Below are 16,872 nucleotides of genomic sequence, written 5' to 3' on the forward strand. Positions count from 1 at the left end.
TAGAGATCCCACCACTGCTTGGGCGACCAGAACCTAACGAAGAGTTGCAGCTCTACCTGGCCGCCACCCCTGTCGCGGTCAGCGCAATACTGCTGAAGGAAGAGGACAAAGTCCAGAGGCCTATCTACTACGTCAGCCATGTTCTGATCGATGTAGAGACCAGGTATACTAGGATCGAGAAGGTAGCCTATGCGTTGGTAATCGCAGCTAGGAAGCTATGACCATACTTCCAAGCCCATACCATCACGGTCCTCACAGACCTACCTCTGAAGAAGATACTCCACAAGCCAGACGTCTCCGGACGATTAATAGCATGGGCGGTGGAGTTAAGTGAGCATGACATCAGGTTCCAACCAAGGACAGCCATCGAAGGCCAGGCTCTTACAGATTTTATTACAGAGTGTACCCTGTCTGAGATCGAACCAGAGATAGGGGAACCCGAGGAGAAGGATCACGAATCGTGGGACATGTTCGTGGACGGGTCGAGTAACACGGTAGGAAGCGGCGCTGGCCTCATATTAACTAGCCCCAAAGGATTTCGTATCTAATATGCTCTCCGATTCACCTTCCAAGCATCCAATAATGAAGCAGAATACGAAGGCTAGAGCCATCCAAGTCACACACCTATCCACCCAGAGCGACTCCCAGCTTGTGGTGAATCAGGTGAATGGAGAGTACGAGGCGAAAGATAATGGGATGGCATCATACCTTGCACGTGCTCAAGCATTGATCGAGGGTTTCATGAAGTTCGAGATGGTTCGAGTTCCCAGGGATGAGAACGCCGCCACCGCCGCCCTATCCAGGCCAGCCAATGAGGAACTCCGAAATTTTGCTAGTGCATTCTATGTTGAGATCCTGCATGAGCCAACGTATAAGGAAAAGTAGGTTAACGAAATCGAGGAGGGACCTAGCTGGATGGACCCTCTACTCAACTACCTCTAGAATGACGTCTTACCAGAAGACAAGGCCGAGGCAAGGAAGATTAGGATGAGAGCTGCAAAGTACACCATCCTAGACGGGGGTACTGTACAAGTGGGGGGCAACAACACCACTACTCTGGTGCCTAGGACCCAAGGGGGCAGAGTACGCCCTAGTAGAAGTCCATGAGGGGATATGTGGAAGCCACATGGGGGGACGAGCCCTAGCCTACAAAATCCTCCGCCAGGGACTATACTGGCCACGAATGCAAGAGGAGGCCATCCAATATGCCAAGAAATGCGAGCAATGTCAGTTGTTCGCCCCAGTACCCCATCTACCCGCCACCAAGCTGACATCAATCCTCAATCCCATACCTTTTGCCCTGTGGGGACTGGACATCTTAGGCAACTTCACCGCAACACTGGGAAACAGAAAGCACCTGGTCGTCGCGATTGACTACTTCACCAAGTGGGTCAAAGCTAAACCCTTGGCCAAGATAATAGAGACAGAGATGGAGAAGTTCGTCCGCGACGACGTCATCTACAGGTTTGGAGTACCATAGATCCTCGTCTCAGACAATGGCAAATAATTCAACAACCCCAAATTCCAAGCATTTTGTCACAGCTACAACATCGACTATCGGCCTGCATCGGTAGCATACCCATAGGCCACTGGTTAGGTGGAGGTCACCAATAGAACACTACTGGAAGGAGTCAAGAAAAGGCTAGAGGGAGCCAAAGGGAAATGGGTCGAAGAGCTACCAAGCGTTCTGTGGGCGTACCAAACTATAGTACGGATACCCACAGGAGAGAACCCATTCCGCCTAGCATATGGCACTAAAGCATTGGCGCTAGTAGAGGTCTACGCCATGTCCCATAGGGTTCTGCACTTCAACGAATGTACCTATATCGACGGACTATGGGCGAACCTAGACTTTATAGATGAGGTCCGTGAGAGAGCACTACTAAGGAACGTCGCCTACCAACAACGTACTGCCAGGTATTATAATGCCAGGGTCAAGGAAAGGCTATTCCTACGGAGGGCAAGTGCATCACAGCCACAGAAGGCAGGGAAGCTGTCAGCCAACTGGGAAGGACCCTACATAGTCTCCAAGCAGATATGCCCAGGGACCTACCGCTTGAATACTCCGGGGGGCAAGAAGGTAGACCGTACCTGGAACTCAGAACAACTGAAGAAGTATTACCAGTAGAAGCAAACAGCTCCATCAATAGTAGCAGTTAAGTAGTAGCAGTAGTGGTAGTGGTAACAGCAGTAGTAGCAGCAGCAGTAGCAGTAGACGACATCATTGTTTCAAGGGCAATTTAAAAATTTTTATTCAAAATAAAGAGGTGTTTCAAGAATACTTGTCTTCTTCTACCACTCAATCGAATCACTGCCACTACACCAAGGCATTACGCCACCACGGAGGCTTTATGCCTAAGGCGTCATGCTACCATCGAGGCTTTTCGCCTAAGGCAACATGCCACCACTGAGGCTTTATGCCTAAAGCGTCATGCCACCAATGAGGCTTTCTGCCCAAGGCGTTATGCCACCACTGAGGCTTTATCCCTAAGGCGTTATGCCACCACTGAGGCTTCATGCTTAAGGCATTATGCCACCACTGAGGCTTTATGCCTAAGGCATTATGCCACCACTGAGGCTTCATGCCTAAGGCGTCATGCCACCACTGAGGCTTTATGCCTAAGGCATCATGCCACCACCGAGGCTTTATGCCTAAGGCGTCATGCCACCACCAAGGCTTTATGCCTAAGGCATCATGCCACAACTGAGGCTCTACGCCTAAGGCGTTATGCCACCACTGAGGCTTCATGCCTAAGGCATTATGCCACCACTGAGGCTTTATGCCTAAGGCGCTATGCCACTACTGAGGCTTTATGCCTAAGGTATCATGCCACCACTGAGGCTTCATGCCTTAGGCATTATGCCACCACTGAGGCTTTATGCCTAAGGCGTCATGCCACCACTGAGGCTTTATGCCTAAGGCATCATGCCACCACTGAGGCTTCATGCCTAAGGCATTATGCCACCACTGAGGCTTTATGCCTAAGGCATTATGCCACCACTGAGGCTTTATGCCTAAGGCGTCTTGCCACCACTGAGGCTTTATGCCTAAGGCGTCATGCCACCACCGAGGTTTTATGCCTAAGGCGTCATGCCACCACTGAGGCTCTACGTCTAAGGCATTATGCCACCAAGGTCTGATGACCATCCAGGCACAAGGCCACCAAGGTCTGATGACCACCAAGGCGCAACGCCACTACCAAAATCCCATGACTATCAAGGGTCATAGGGCACTAATGCGCAATCAACCACCAAGAGACAATGCAATCAAAGAAAAGCAACAGCGATCACATAGAGAAGTCATAATAGTTACAACTCAAGTTCAAAAAGGAAAAAGTTCAAGACGTCTACAAGATCGGTATGACCATAGGGTCAAGGGACCACAGAGGGGTGGGTCATCTCTGACCCAGTAGGAGACATCATGTCCACCTTGAGAAGGCACGCAGCAGCACCCCCCTCAGGCAGGGCAGCCTCCACCTCTGACACTGGAACTCTCTCCACCACCGCTACACTAGGAAGCGTCGTAGCAAACTCAGAGAACCCCAAGACAGAGAAGTCATAATCGGGGGTCACCTCCAGGGCACAAGCAGCTAAGTCCCCGACCCCTCCCTCATAGGCAGGCTGAAGCTGTGCCTGATACAGCACCGACAACGCCGAGGACGTCTGGAACTCAGCCACAAATCGCTCGCCTACAGATGCCAGCTCCGCCTCATGACTCCCCCTCAACGAATAAAGCTCCTCCTCCAAGGCAAGAACCCTGGCCGAGCTCTCGGCCGCACCAGCAGAGGTCACACGAAGCTCCTCAGACACCTCTAGGAGCTTCCCGGATGCCACCACGAGCTCCTCCGATGCCCTCTGAGCGCCGGCCTTGGCCCTCTCGTAGGCATCGATTTGTCCGTGGAGCTCCCTCTCCACATCACGCAGGGTGCGCTGTATTTGCACCTCGCGAGAAGCGTGACCCTCCAGTCGAAGCACTGCCTCAGCAACATGGTGATGGACCTACAATCAACATGGCAAGCGATAAAATACTCTAAGTATAAGTGGAGCAGGGAACATGACGAGATAAAAAAGGGATAACTCACCGAAGCCATATTATGGTAGAGAGTCTGGACCAGACACGCATCGCTAAGCCTCTGCAAGGCCACTCACGCAGTAGGGAGCCTACCCCTGTCCACCCATTCCTGCGACACGCCGGCTCCAGCCAAGGTCGAGCCCTCCCGCATGCCCAAGGTGATCACCAGGGACTCATCCATCGTGGGAAGATTAGTGGCAGTACCACCAGAGGAACTCACCCCTTTCCCCTTAAAGAGGGGCAATGCAGAAGACCCGGAAGGGGTGATAGATGGAGGCAGAAGCACAGAGCCCAAAACACCATCATCATCAGGAAAAGTACGGGGAAGGAGGACACGCACACCAGAGCTCGTCACATGGGCATGTCTTGAACCACCCTTCCGCTTTGCCCCAACAGCCATAGGCGCAGAAGGACCACCAACATCTGTCACTCCAGCAGATGGACCACCCTGAGAAGCGGCCTTCCTCCGTAGATTGCCACGGAGCAAACTATAGTCCGGATGCATATCCACTGCACAGACCGCCCAACCAGTCAGATGACATATATATTCAAATACAAACATGCCAATCAAGTACAAAAGACAGTGCTCTTACCAGGACTCAGCTTCCAGAGGGAAAGGAAGGCCTTCGAGTCCAACTCCTGGACGTGGAACAGATCGCGACCCATGCACAGCTTGAGGGAGTCACCCTCAAAATCACTCAGCTCAAGCCCCTGGTTGACCCTCTTGAGGTTAATGACTTCCCTAATAGTCTGTAGTGGACATCGGGGGACCATGGCAAAAAAGAAGCTATCCCTCTAATACTTCACGTCGCTAGTGATCCCTGTGAGAAGCTCCAAAGAGGCATAGGGCCCCTTGAGCACGCGGCGAACAAAGTGATAACATCCATGATTCCCTTTCTTCAACAAATAAAAGTGGGAGAATAGGGGAACAGTGGCGCACGCCCCAGGTGGGCGAAAAAGACATAGAAACCCAAGATCACCCTCCAAGAATTGGGCAACACCTGCCCGGGGGTGAGGTGCCAATGCTCTAACACCAACTCGACAAAGCGAGGGATAGGAAGGCAAAGGCCTTGGAGCAAAAAGGAACAGTAGAGACAGATCTCATCCACACGGTGAGAAAAGGCATACTCGCCAGGTCCAAGAATACTTAACACGACCTCAGCGGGAATATGGAACTCCTCACGGAGGGAGACCAAGTCAGAAGGGGACAAGATGCTAGCAACATGACCTAACCTATCAATAGGACCGACGACTGAGGACGCCGCCCCAGAAGGCCTACGATCTCTACTAGGACCAGAGACACTCGAAGGTCCCATACCCCCATCAATAGCACTGGGGGAGGGTATAGAGGATGGAGTAACCATAGAAGAAGGCGATCCTGGGGAACGCTCCTCTGAAGATCCAACCCCGACTGAAGCAGGGCCAAGGTCACCCAGAAACGACATGAGCGACAAGAGAGGAATGGACTACTTACTCGAGAAAGCGATCTCCCAGACAAGAAGCTAGCAAGAAAAATGAAATGAAGGCCACCTACAAAGTATAAATAGCAGATCCATCACAGATAAGAAGAAGAAAAGTGGAGAAGCATGGGGGTCCATCACACCCACGCCGCGGCCACCATAGGGGAGGCCTCACACCCACAGGCACAGCCATCCCAGGCGCGGCCTCACATCCGCAGGCGACGGCCACCCAGGCGTGGCCTCACGCAGGAGCGATGACTCAGCGGCCTCACGCCATCAGGCGCAGCCACCCCAGGCGCGGCCTCACACCCACAGGTACCGGCCACCTAGGCGAGGCTTCACAAGGGCATGGTGACCCAGCGGCCTCACACCCCACAAGCGCTGCCTCACACCCCACAGACGCGGCGACCCAGGTGCAGCCTCACGCCCCACAGGGGCGGTGACCCAGGCGCGGCCACCCTAGGGGCGGCTACACCTGCAGGCGCGACCTCACCTAGGCGAAACCCTGCATAATAAATAAATAAAAAAAAAAAAGAAAGAAAAAGAAAGAGAAGAGGTCGAACTTACCTCAGGGGGAAGGCGATTGCACGGGGAAGCAGGAACACGATGATGTGGCCACACCACTGGCACGATCAAGTGACAGAGACCACCAGAGGCAAGGCACTCAAGCCAAGCACCACTCAAGCCCTCCAAGTAAACAAGGCACCAAGTGAGCACAAAGCAAACACAAGGACCCAAAATTAAGCAAAATGGATACTAGTCTAGGTGACCCAAAGACAAGCACATGGTGGGTACCAAAAAGAGGACAAAAGACAAAAGTGTAATGCAAAGGAGAAATTCAAGAAGAGCAAAAGGGGAGACAAAAAGTAAGAAAGAGAAATGAGAAGTGAAAAAAGAGAAAGTGAAGGAGAGGAACATATATCTACAAAAAATAAAAGAAGAAAAAGTGTAGGAGGAAAGGTTTGAACCCCCAACCTCTCCTACCTCACTAATAGATTTACAGGCAAGCCTCGCAAAGAAAGCTTATTCGCAGCGGACCCCTCACTATGTAAAGGCATCTACTCTCTTGGACATCCTATCTCAAGAGAGTGGGGGGCAAATGATACATCCAAGATTCACCGGACCAATCAGCGGCTGCCACGCGTCACAGAATGATCCGCTTCAGAACCAAGGAGAACCAACCGGGGGTCCCACCCGGGCGCGGCCTCACCCAGGCGCAGCCTGCACCTTGGGGTGGCCTCACCCAGGCGTGGCCACACCCAGGCGCGGCCTCACCCAGGTGTGGCCTGCACCCAGGAGTGGCCTCACCCAAGCGAGGCCACACCTAGGCGCGGCCTGCACCCAGGAGTGGCCTCTCACCCAGGAGCGACATCGTGGACGCAGATGTGATGTACACGGACACCAGGGCTACTCGTTTATGACCCAATCGTGTCACTACAGACTCATGTCACCACCAGGACTCTAGGCCACCGCTTAAAAGTCACGTCACCCAGACGAATTCAAGCACTAATGACGTTATCACCACACGCGAGTATCTTTCCACCAAGGATCTTGATACCACCAGGACACTCCCTCCCGCGGGGAGATGGCCAATCAGGATAGAGCCCCATTACCCAGGGCCTCTATCCACTCAACGGCATAATCGCCATCAAACTGGGACTCTCCACACCGCCATACACTATTATAAAAGGCAAGGTACACAACCCCATTGGGGGACATCTAAAACTCATATTGAATAATTACTATTCATCTATTTGCTCAGGAGATCTAACTTTGGCATCGGAGAGCCCTAGGCCAGAACCACACCAATTCTCTCTATTGACCCCTTGGTCTACTTGCAGGTGACGGCACTCGCAGGACCGATCGACGATTTTTTGACGCAACAATGGCCGTCACCTATTCAAGAAGAAGAAAGTGAGACGAGCAGAAACTAGGATCGCTAACTCGTTGGAGTAGCGGCAGATGATACCATATTGTGACTTAGAATTCTATATGTATTTCATTAACAATCACAATGTAGTTTTATACAAGAGAAAGGTTATAGACACCCTAGAGGATAGGATCAGATCCTTCACATGTGATCACGATTACAATAGGAAACAAATCCTAGAATCTTGCACATGTGATAACGGATAGAATAGGAAAGAAATCCTAATTACAATCAATGACTAAACCGTATATAGAGTTACTCTTTGAGAGAGAGTCTATATACGCCAATATTTACCAGTTTGAGTTATCAAATTTTGGGGGAACCGAGGCAAATGACTGTAGGCTTCGTACACCAAGGTGAGACGAGCAAAAAACATGATCAAGTCCTTAAAGCTTGGCGAAGGTTCTATCTCTTCTGATCAACGAATGATTGCTACTCATGTGGCTAGTTTTTATGAGTCATTCCACAAATCAGTGCCTCTCTCATTGCATTCCCATCATCTATCTTGTATTCCAAAGGAGGTTGACGAGGTGGATCTCCTTGGCTTGGAGGCGATTCCGTCCATTGGTGAAATAAAATCTGCTGTTTGGGACTTAGACCCTCTTAATTCTCCAAGTCTGGATGGTTTCCCTGGTGAATTCTTTACCCAATGCAGGTCCATTATTGAAGCTAATTTTTGTGACGCAGTCAGAAGTTTCTTTATCTATGGTCATCTTCCATATGGCGTTAATAATAGTTTTATAACGCATATTCCCAAGATTGATGCTGCTTTGTCCCTTGACAAATTCCATCCTATTTGCATGGGAAATTTCTTTGTGAAGACCATTTCCAAAATTATTGCTTTGCACATCTCGCTTCTTCTCCCTCGATTAATCTTCGATGAACAGGGTGCCTTTCAGAAAGGAAAAATCATCACCTCTAATATCAGCCTTGCATCGGAACTTGCCAATATTATGCATTCTTCAGTTCGTGGCAGTGGCTTGGGTCTTAAACTGGACATTCAAAAAGCTTATGATACCTTATCCTGGCCTTTTCTCTTTGTAGTGCTCAAGCAGTTTGGTTTCTCTAACAAATGTATTGCCTGGGTAAATCAGATCTTGGCCTCTTCTAAAACTCAGTGGACCTTAATGGTGGTTATTTGAGTTTAAAAATTACCGCAAGCATACGGGTCAATCGTAGCTACGGGTCAAACTCAAGTAGATATACGCCACTCTATTTAACTAACTTAAAAGTAATGCAAAGTGAACCAAATTAAAGTGTTAAATTAAACTAATTAAACTAATGAAAATTAACGCATCCTAACTCACAAGCATCTAGCGAATTGAATTGGCGGCCTAACACACAAGCATCTAACCTATCAATACTAACTCGGATTCGAAGGGATAAATTGCAGTCACACTTCACAACCACATAAAAAAATAAAAGAAATAGAGGGAGAAGAAGAAGAAGAGAGAGAGAAAGAGATAGAGGAGAGGGAGAATGAGATTAAGGGTTTAGAGAATAAAAACCTGGATGTGCTTGAACCGGAATGAACTTGCTTGCATGAATTAATTAAGCCTTGCATGAACACTTGAATAAACTTACCATGGCTTCCTCTTCTAAATCTTCAAGTCTTGTCATTAACATAGGAACTTAGACTAGAAAGCTTTAAACCTAAACTAGAATTAAATTATTACAACCAAATTGAAGACATGAATTGAAAGCATGAATCAAAAGCATTACGACCATGAAATAAAAATCATAAAAGCAAACTAGAACTTAGAAAGCCAAAAATCACAAATTAGAAGGACAAGAAGAGAAGAAATTTCACTAAGTGAACGAACAATCTTTACAAGAGAAGTAGGGGGTATTTATAGGGGGAAGGGGAGAAGAAGAGAGGAGAGGGAGAGCCCTCCCTCTAAAAAATGTGGAGGAGAGAAAGTGTAAGGGAGAGTGGTCCATAGAGAAGGGAATATTCCCTTCTCTTTCCTCCTTTACAATGCCTTGACTCCTAAGAAAAAAGAAAAAAATAGAAAGAGGGAGAGAGAAGAATCCTAGTTACATAAACCTTCTATTTCTAGAAAAGTAAATCTCGAATTCTAACTTGTGCTTCCTTTTCTTTGTAGATATCTTTTCCAAGCAATGAGATCAAAGCATCTTTGACTTTTCAACCTTCCATGAATGAGAGAATATTTTTCAAAAGAAATCTATCCGAAGTAGAATTTCAAAAGTGCCCTTGGAAAGTTGGAGGAGAGAGAAAGTGTTGATGATGACTAGGATTTCCACTCAATCAAATAACACAATGCCCATCATGTCCTCAAGCAAAATCGTGGAGCACTGGGTGCAGCCCAATAAAAATCGTAGACAGTAGTGGGCCTTCAAAAATAATGGAATGTAGTGGCAGTGTGGTCCCTCCATGCGAGTAGCAGTCCTTCTCTCTCTTCAAGAATGAAAAATTACCGTAACGGTCCTGTACTTGTAGTAGATCTTCACCATTGCTTAGAAATATCTTCTATAATATCAAAAATGTCCTTGGGAAGTGGTAGAATGACTATGGGCTTGCACTACAGCTCCTTTCTGACCCATTATCCTTTATTGGTCTGAAAAGAATAATCGACTGCATGGTGGCCTAAACGAATGTATACTTGCATTCCGTCACGTCCATCTTGCTCCATATTTAGTTCTCTTTACAATCATGGAAAGAAAAATGATAACTTTACGTGTAAATTGGGACATGCAGCTCCCGATAGTCTAGAATAGCCCAAAACCTGAAAAGCACAAGAAAGCACCAAAGTAACTCTGTCCAATGTGGTAAAATGTATGCTTTATGCCCTAAGATTTCACACATAAATGTGCTCATCAGATTCTCCCACACTTGAACGTTACTTGTCCTCAAGTAAAGAAAAAGAAAAATTAACCTAAAATGCAAAAATCCTAATTCACTTTCGTAAGGAATCACGGTTGCACTTAGTATGTGCAACAAGCCTTTAAACCCCTAGGTTATCCCTAGTGGACGAGTTGTGTCTCGTGGATGTTTGCAGTGAATATACACCCAAAATTCAATAAATCAAAAAGAATGATGTAAATTTTTCTCATGGCATAAGTAAGATAGTGCATACAATCTCAAAGAAATACTCAACTAAAGATCAAGGAGCCAAAGATTCCCCCACGTTTCAATTTTATCACCTCACATCAATTCAAGCAACTAGCATATATCAAGATTAAGGGATCTCCTCATATCTTCTGAACACTACTCACCTTCAAGTAAACCACTCATAGCATCGATGGAACCAAAAACTTAGGCTTTGAGTATTTTTGACCATACTTTCTTTTCAGGCATTAAGGCAAAAGCTTTTCTTTCTCAATAGTAAACTCTATTTCTACTCCACTACTGTTCCCTGAATGACATGGTGGAGCATACATCAGATACCCAAGTACTTGGTAGCTTCGCTTTTTGCATATATCTAATAAGACTTTGAGACATTGATGCAAGATTTTTTTTTGAGTTTCCTTCCAAGGAATTTCGATCAAGTCACCCTGCTTCATGAGGCACAGTGCCCTGTCTAGTCCCAAGGAATTCTACTTTTTTTTTCTTTTTCTTTCATTCACTTTCATGCCTTGCCACAAACAAATTGGTCTCAACTACTAGCCAAAAGATCAAAGGGTCCATAAAACACATAGAGGAATCTAACCATCAAATGAAGTAGCACTCATATTTTCAAACTCAATCTCCATCACCGGATACAAACCAATTACCGTCCTTGAAAAGGGATTTTTTTTTATTTTTTCGCATGCTAGGGCATCTAATTCTCTCTTTCTCTCGCTTCGCAATCAAAGAGACGTATGTACAAAACCAAAACTTTCGCCACAATCAAAATTTACAAAATTCACCAATTAAGCACACACCCCCCATACTTAATTTATGCAATGTCCTCAATGCATGCAGAAAAGAAAGAGTAAGGACAAGGGAGGGCAAACATACTAGGAGGTCATTCTCTAAGGTAAAGAGGCTCATGGAGATCCATGACCTCTTCTACCAGTGGAGTGGACATCTCAATGTATGGCTTCAATCTTTGGCCATTTACCTTGAAAGTAACACCTGTACTAGGATTGGCAACCTCAAAAGCCCCATGAGGATAAACTTTTTGAATAATATAGGGGCCATCCCATCTAGAACGCAGCTTACCTGAAAAGATGTGTAAATGAGAATTGTACAATAAAACTTTTTGACCTACCTCAAAAGTTTTTCTCAAAATATTCCTGTCATGAAAAGCTTTGGTTTTTGCTTTGTAAATCCTTGCATTCTCATATGCATCATTCCTCAATTCATCCAACTCAGATAGTTGGAGTTTCCTATGAGCACCTACAAAAGGTATAACAAAGTTGAGTTTTTTAATAGCCCAAAAGGCTTTGTGCTCAATCTTAACAGGTAAGTGGCATGCTTTTCTATACAATAGACGGTACAGAGATTGACCAAGATCGGTCTTAAAGGCGATCCTATGGGCCCACAAAACATCTACCAACCGGTTAGACCAATCCTTGCGGTTCGGGTTGATGGTTTTCTCAAGAATTTGCTTTATCTACCGATTTGAAACCTCAACCTGGCCACTAGTCTGGGGATGGTAGGGTGTAGCCAACTTATGGATGACACCATACTTTCTCATGAGGACCTCAAAAGGACGATTGTAAAAGTGTTTTCCCCGATCACTAATGATAGCACGGGGAGTACCAAAATGGGAGAAAATGTTCTCCTTCAGAAATTTCACAACCACCTAGTGGTCATTAGTCTTACAAGCAATAGCCTCAATCCATTTGGACATATAGTCCACATCAAGTAATATGTACAGGTTACCAAAAGAATTAGGGAAAGGCCCCATGAAATCTATGCCCCATACATCAAACACCTCAACCACCAGAATTGGGTTGAAGGACATCATATTCCTCCTGGTGAGACGCCCTAAAGATTGGCATGAAGGACACGCCTTGCAATAAGTAAAAGCATCTCGAAAAAGAGTAGGCCAATAAAATCCACACTATAAAACCTTGGTCGCTGTCTTATTGGGCCCAAAGTGGCCTCCACAAGCCTGATCATGGTAAAAAGATAAGACAGATTGTTGCTCATGATCAGGATTGGACAAGTCTTAAAAAGATAAGGATCATCCCAAAAGAAATATTTGACCTGTGAAAAGAAACGATACTTATCTTGGGTGGACCAATGTGAAGGTGTCACACCCGTAACCAGATAATTGACAATGTTAGCAAACTAAGGTTCACTAAATACTTCCATCAGATACTCATCAGGGAAGTTTTCGTTGACTGAAGAATCAACAATCAAAGAATTAGGCAGTCGGGATAGATGGTATGCAACCAAATTTTCACACCCTTTCTTATCCCTAATTTTAAGATCAAATTCCTGCAATAAAAGGACCCACCTAATGAGGAGAGCCTTAGCATCTTTTTTCTGCACAAGATATTTGATAGTTGCATGGTCAGTACAAACAATCACATGTGATCCAATCAAGGCCTAAATTTCTCTAAAGCAAACACAACAGCTAAAAATTATTTTTCAGTGGTGGTATAATTAAGCTGTGCATCATCAAGAGTCCTACTTGCATAATAAATCACATGGGGCAATTTGTTGATTCTTTGCCCAAGAACAACCCCTATAGCAAAATCAGAGGCATCACACATAAGCTCAAATGGTACTGTCCAATTTGGAGCTTGAATAATGGGGGCTGAGGTCAATGCTCTTTTCAATTGCTCAAAACTCTTATGACACTCAGGAGAAAAATCAAATGGGCAGTCCTTTGCCAAAAGGGAAGTGAGAGGTCTAGCTATATGGCTAAAATCCTTGATGAATCTTCTATAAAAACCTGCATGGCCCAAAAAAGATCTAATGTTCTTCACACTCTTGGGTGGTAGTAAATTAACAATGAGGTCCACCTTAGATCTATCAACCTTTATCCCATCTTTGGACACAATGTGGCCAAGAACAATGCCTTGCTTCACCATGAAGTGGCACTTCTCCCAATTCAAGACCAAGTTCTTTTCTATGCATCTTTGGAGAACCAAGGAAAGGTGATGCAAGCAATTAGAAAAGATAGAGCCATGAATAGAAAAATCATCCATAAAAACCTCTAAGAAGTGCTCTACCATATTAGAAAAGATACTCATCATGCACCTTTGGAATGTAGCAGAGGCATTGCAAATCCCAAAAGGCATACGTCGGTAAGCAAAGGTTCCATAAGGGCATGTGAATGTGGTCTTATGTTGGTCCTCCAAAGCAATTGGGATTTGGCTGTAACCTGGATATCCATCAAGAAAACAATAGTATTCATGACCAGCTAGTCTCTCTAATATCTGATCAATAAAAGGCAAGGAGAAGTGATCCTTCCATGTTGCCGCATTCAGTTTCCTATAGTCAATGCACACTCTCCATCCCATTTGGATACGGGTTGGAATCAATTCATTATTAGCATTCTCAACTACAGTGACTCCTCCTTTCTTTGGCACAACCTGCATAGGACTTACCCATTGGCTATCAGAAATAGGATACATTATTTCATGATCCAAGCACTTTAGGATCTCTTTCTTGATTGCCTCTTTCATCACAGGATTAGCCCTCCTTTGGGGTTCCCTAGAAGGTTTAGAACTCTCCATCAGATGAATATGATGTTGAATAATGGAGGGACTAATACCTTTGAGGTCTGACATGGTCCAACCTATAGCTTCCTTATGTTCCTGTAGAAGCTTGATCAACTCTTCTTTCTGAACAGAAGTCAAATCAGAAGCAATAATTACAGGAAGAGTGTCATCTTCCCCTAGGAAGGCATACTTGAGGTTGGAGAGCAACACTTTTAACTCTAATGTGGGGGCCTCAATAATAAAGGGTTTAGGAATGGAGGTGGATAGGGGTCCAAGGGCCTCCAAAGGTGGTTGGATGCTCCAGACCTCAGATAAGGGGGTATCATCAACACCTTCCAATTCCTACATACATTCCTAAAATCCTGAATCAAAGTCAATCTCAAAGAAAGTATCAACATCATCATAAAATCCTTAAAGCATATGTACCTCTTCATCCATATCAGGCTGCTTGCCCAACCTAAACACATTAAAATCGATAAAAGTATTGCCAAAAGACAGTTTTATGAGACCATTTCTGCAATTGATCAAAGCATTACTAGTAGCAAGGAAAGGTCTACCCAAAATAATTGGGATTTGGTCCTTAAAATTTGCAGTAGGTTGGGTATCCAGGATAATAAAATCCACAGGGAAGATAAATTCCCCAACTTTTAGCAGGACATCCTCAACCATCCCCTTGGGAATTTTAACTGACCTATCTACAAGTTGAAGGGTAATTCTGGTTGGTTTCAGTTCTCCCAATCCCAACTGTTGGTAGACATGAAAGGGTAACAAGTTCACACTTGCACCAAGGTTCAGTAAGGCATGATCAATGGTGGTATTGCCTATAGTGCAAGAGATGGTGGGGCTTCTAGGGTCCTTATGCTTGGCTACTACCTGCTGTGCGATAAGAGAACTGATGTTAGCAGCCAAGAATGCCTTTTTGGGCACATTGGTGGTCCGCTTTTGGGTGCATAAGTCTTTGAGGACTTTAGCATAAGCAGGGATCTGGGCAATGACATCCAGCAAGGGGATATTCACCTGAACCTGTTTGAACACATCCAATATCTTCTCCATAGAAGGAGACTTCTTGCTAACCAACCTATTTGGGAAAGGGACAGGTGGGATATAAATTCTTTCAGGATTGGTTTTTTTAACTTCCTCAACAGAATCATCTTTGGTTTCCTCAACCAAATCATCTGAAATTTCTTCAGGTTCATCAGACGAACCTGGAACAGTAGGCACTACAACGGCCTCTTCAGAAGGGGAAGAGTCAACAGGAGTATGAGATGGTAAAGACTGAGGTATACTAGTCTATTGATACTCACGGCCACTCCTTAAAGCATATACAACATTAACCTGGCTGGAGGGCCCTTGAAGCTGTTGGCCTTGTATCAGATTGAGTGGAGGAGCTTGGGTACTTTGCTGAATATGAACCTGATGCCTAGGATTTGGCTCAGGTTGGCTAGGTAACTTCCCTGTTTCCCTCTCATACAAGATTGTGATAAGCTGGGTGAGTTGCTTCTCCATAAGGACCATTCTTTTCTCAATCTCACTTATTCTTGGTGCTTCTCTTGTATTGGTAAACCCTGGGGGTTGCTGATAAGGTGCAAGCAGAGGAGGCCTAGCAGAATTCATAGAAGGTCCTAGATGAGGACAAGAGGGAAAGGGGTTAGGAGACATCTCTTGGTTTTGTGATACAAAGTTGGGCCTTTGGACACCAAGCTGACCTTGATGGTTAAAGTTGGATGGGCCTGCTTGGTTCCCTTGATTCCAGGAGAAATTGGGGTAATTTCTCCATCCTGGATTGTAAGTATTGCTATATGGGTTATTTTGGTAGAAAGCACTTAAATTCACAGTGTTGGAATTGCCCACAAATTTGTTGGGGCATTCCTCCAAAAGATGTCCAGGGGTTTGGCACCAACTGCATATTGACACACAGTTGACCTGGTTAACCGGTATAGACTCTTTAAGAACTATGGACTCCAACCTTTTTATAAGGCTGTCAAGTTTGGCCTCTTTCACTGTCATACCCTCAATAAGATACCCCTTTGTGGTCCGTTCAGCCTCTTGGGAAGATTCTCACTCCCTAGTCTTTTTAGCCAAGTCGGTTAAGAATGCCCATGCATCATTTTTTTCAGAAAAAGAAGTAAAGTCTGTAGGACACATAGATTCTATAAGTTGCTTGGTCTGAAAGTCAATACCCTCATAAATAATTTGACATAGCTGCCATAAGTCAAAACCATGGTGAGGGAATTCTAAGAGGAGGCCCTTAAATCTTTCCATGACTTTAGAAAAGGACTCATGTGGTTTCTGCTTGAACTGGAGTATGTCACTCTTGAGTTTATTGGCCTTGTAAAGAGGGAAAAATTTTCTCAAGAAGACAATGGTAAATTGATCCCATGTGGAAATGGAATTAGTAAGCAGTCCATAGAGCCACTTCTTGGCCTGGTCTTTCAGGGCAAAAGGTATAAACCTAAGCCTAACTGCATCATCAGTCAAATTCTGGACCTTAATTAGAACACAGACCTCCTCAAATTCCCTAAGGAAGAGATATGCATCTTCATTGGCCATCCTATAAAAGTGGGGTAGCATGCTAATGAAGTTGGTCTTGAGTTTATAATTGTTTCTTGTAACAGGTGGTAAGTTGATGTAAGAAGGCTGTGCAGCCCTAGTAGGGTAGAACCTATCCTTAAGAGTCTTGGGTTGTTGGTCACCCATGGTCAAAGGTAGGGTCAAAGGTAGTGGAGAAGGTGGTATTCTAATAAGACAGTTACTTGAATCATGAGTCCACACCGAAGCCACCTAAA

At 45.4% G+C, this 16,872-nt stretch overlaps 1 protein-coding gene and 1 non-coding gene across 2 annotated transcripts; both read left to right on the plus strand.

The window, feature by feature from the left end:
• Window positions 1-7,836: 7,836 nt before the first annotated feature.
• Window positions 7,837-8,604, plus strand: LOC122638740. The gene has a single exon (XM_043831591.1). The coding sequence runs from the start codon at window positions 7,837-7,839 to the stop codon at window positions 8,602-8,604; it is 768 nt and encodes a 255-aa protein (XP_043687526.1).
• A 7,697-nt stretch (window positions 8,605-16,301) lies between these two features.
• LOC122641202 lies at window positions 16,302-16,408 on the plus strand. Its single transcript, XR_006329850.1, has one exon. It is a non-coding gene; the product is annotated as a small nucleolar RNA R71 (small nucleolar RNA).
• The last annotated feature ends 464 nt before the right edge of the window (window positions 16,409-16,872 follow it).

Source organism: Telopea speciosissima, chromosome 9, assembly GCF_018873765.1.
Source record: "Telopea speciosissima isolate NSW1024214 ecotype Mountain lineage chromosome 9, Tspe_v1, whole genome shotgun sequence".
NCBI lineage: Eukaryota > Viridiplantae > Streptophyta > Magnoliopsida > Proteales > Proteaceae > Telopea > Telopea speciosissima.

Bases quoted from the DNA above. Each gene is read 5' to 3' on its own strand.
- LOC122638740 (XM_043831591.1), top strand. From the start codon at position 7,837: ATGATCAAGTCCTTAAAGCTTGGCGAAGGTTCTATCTCTTCTGATCAA.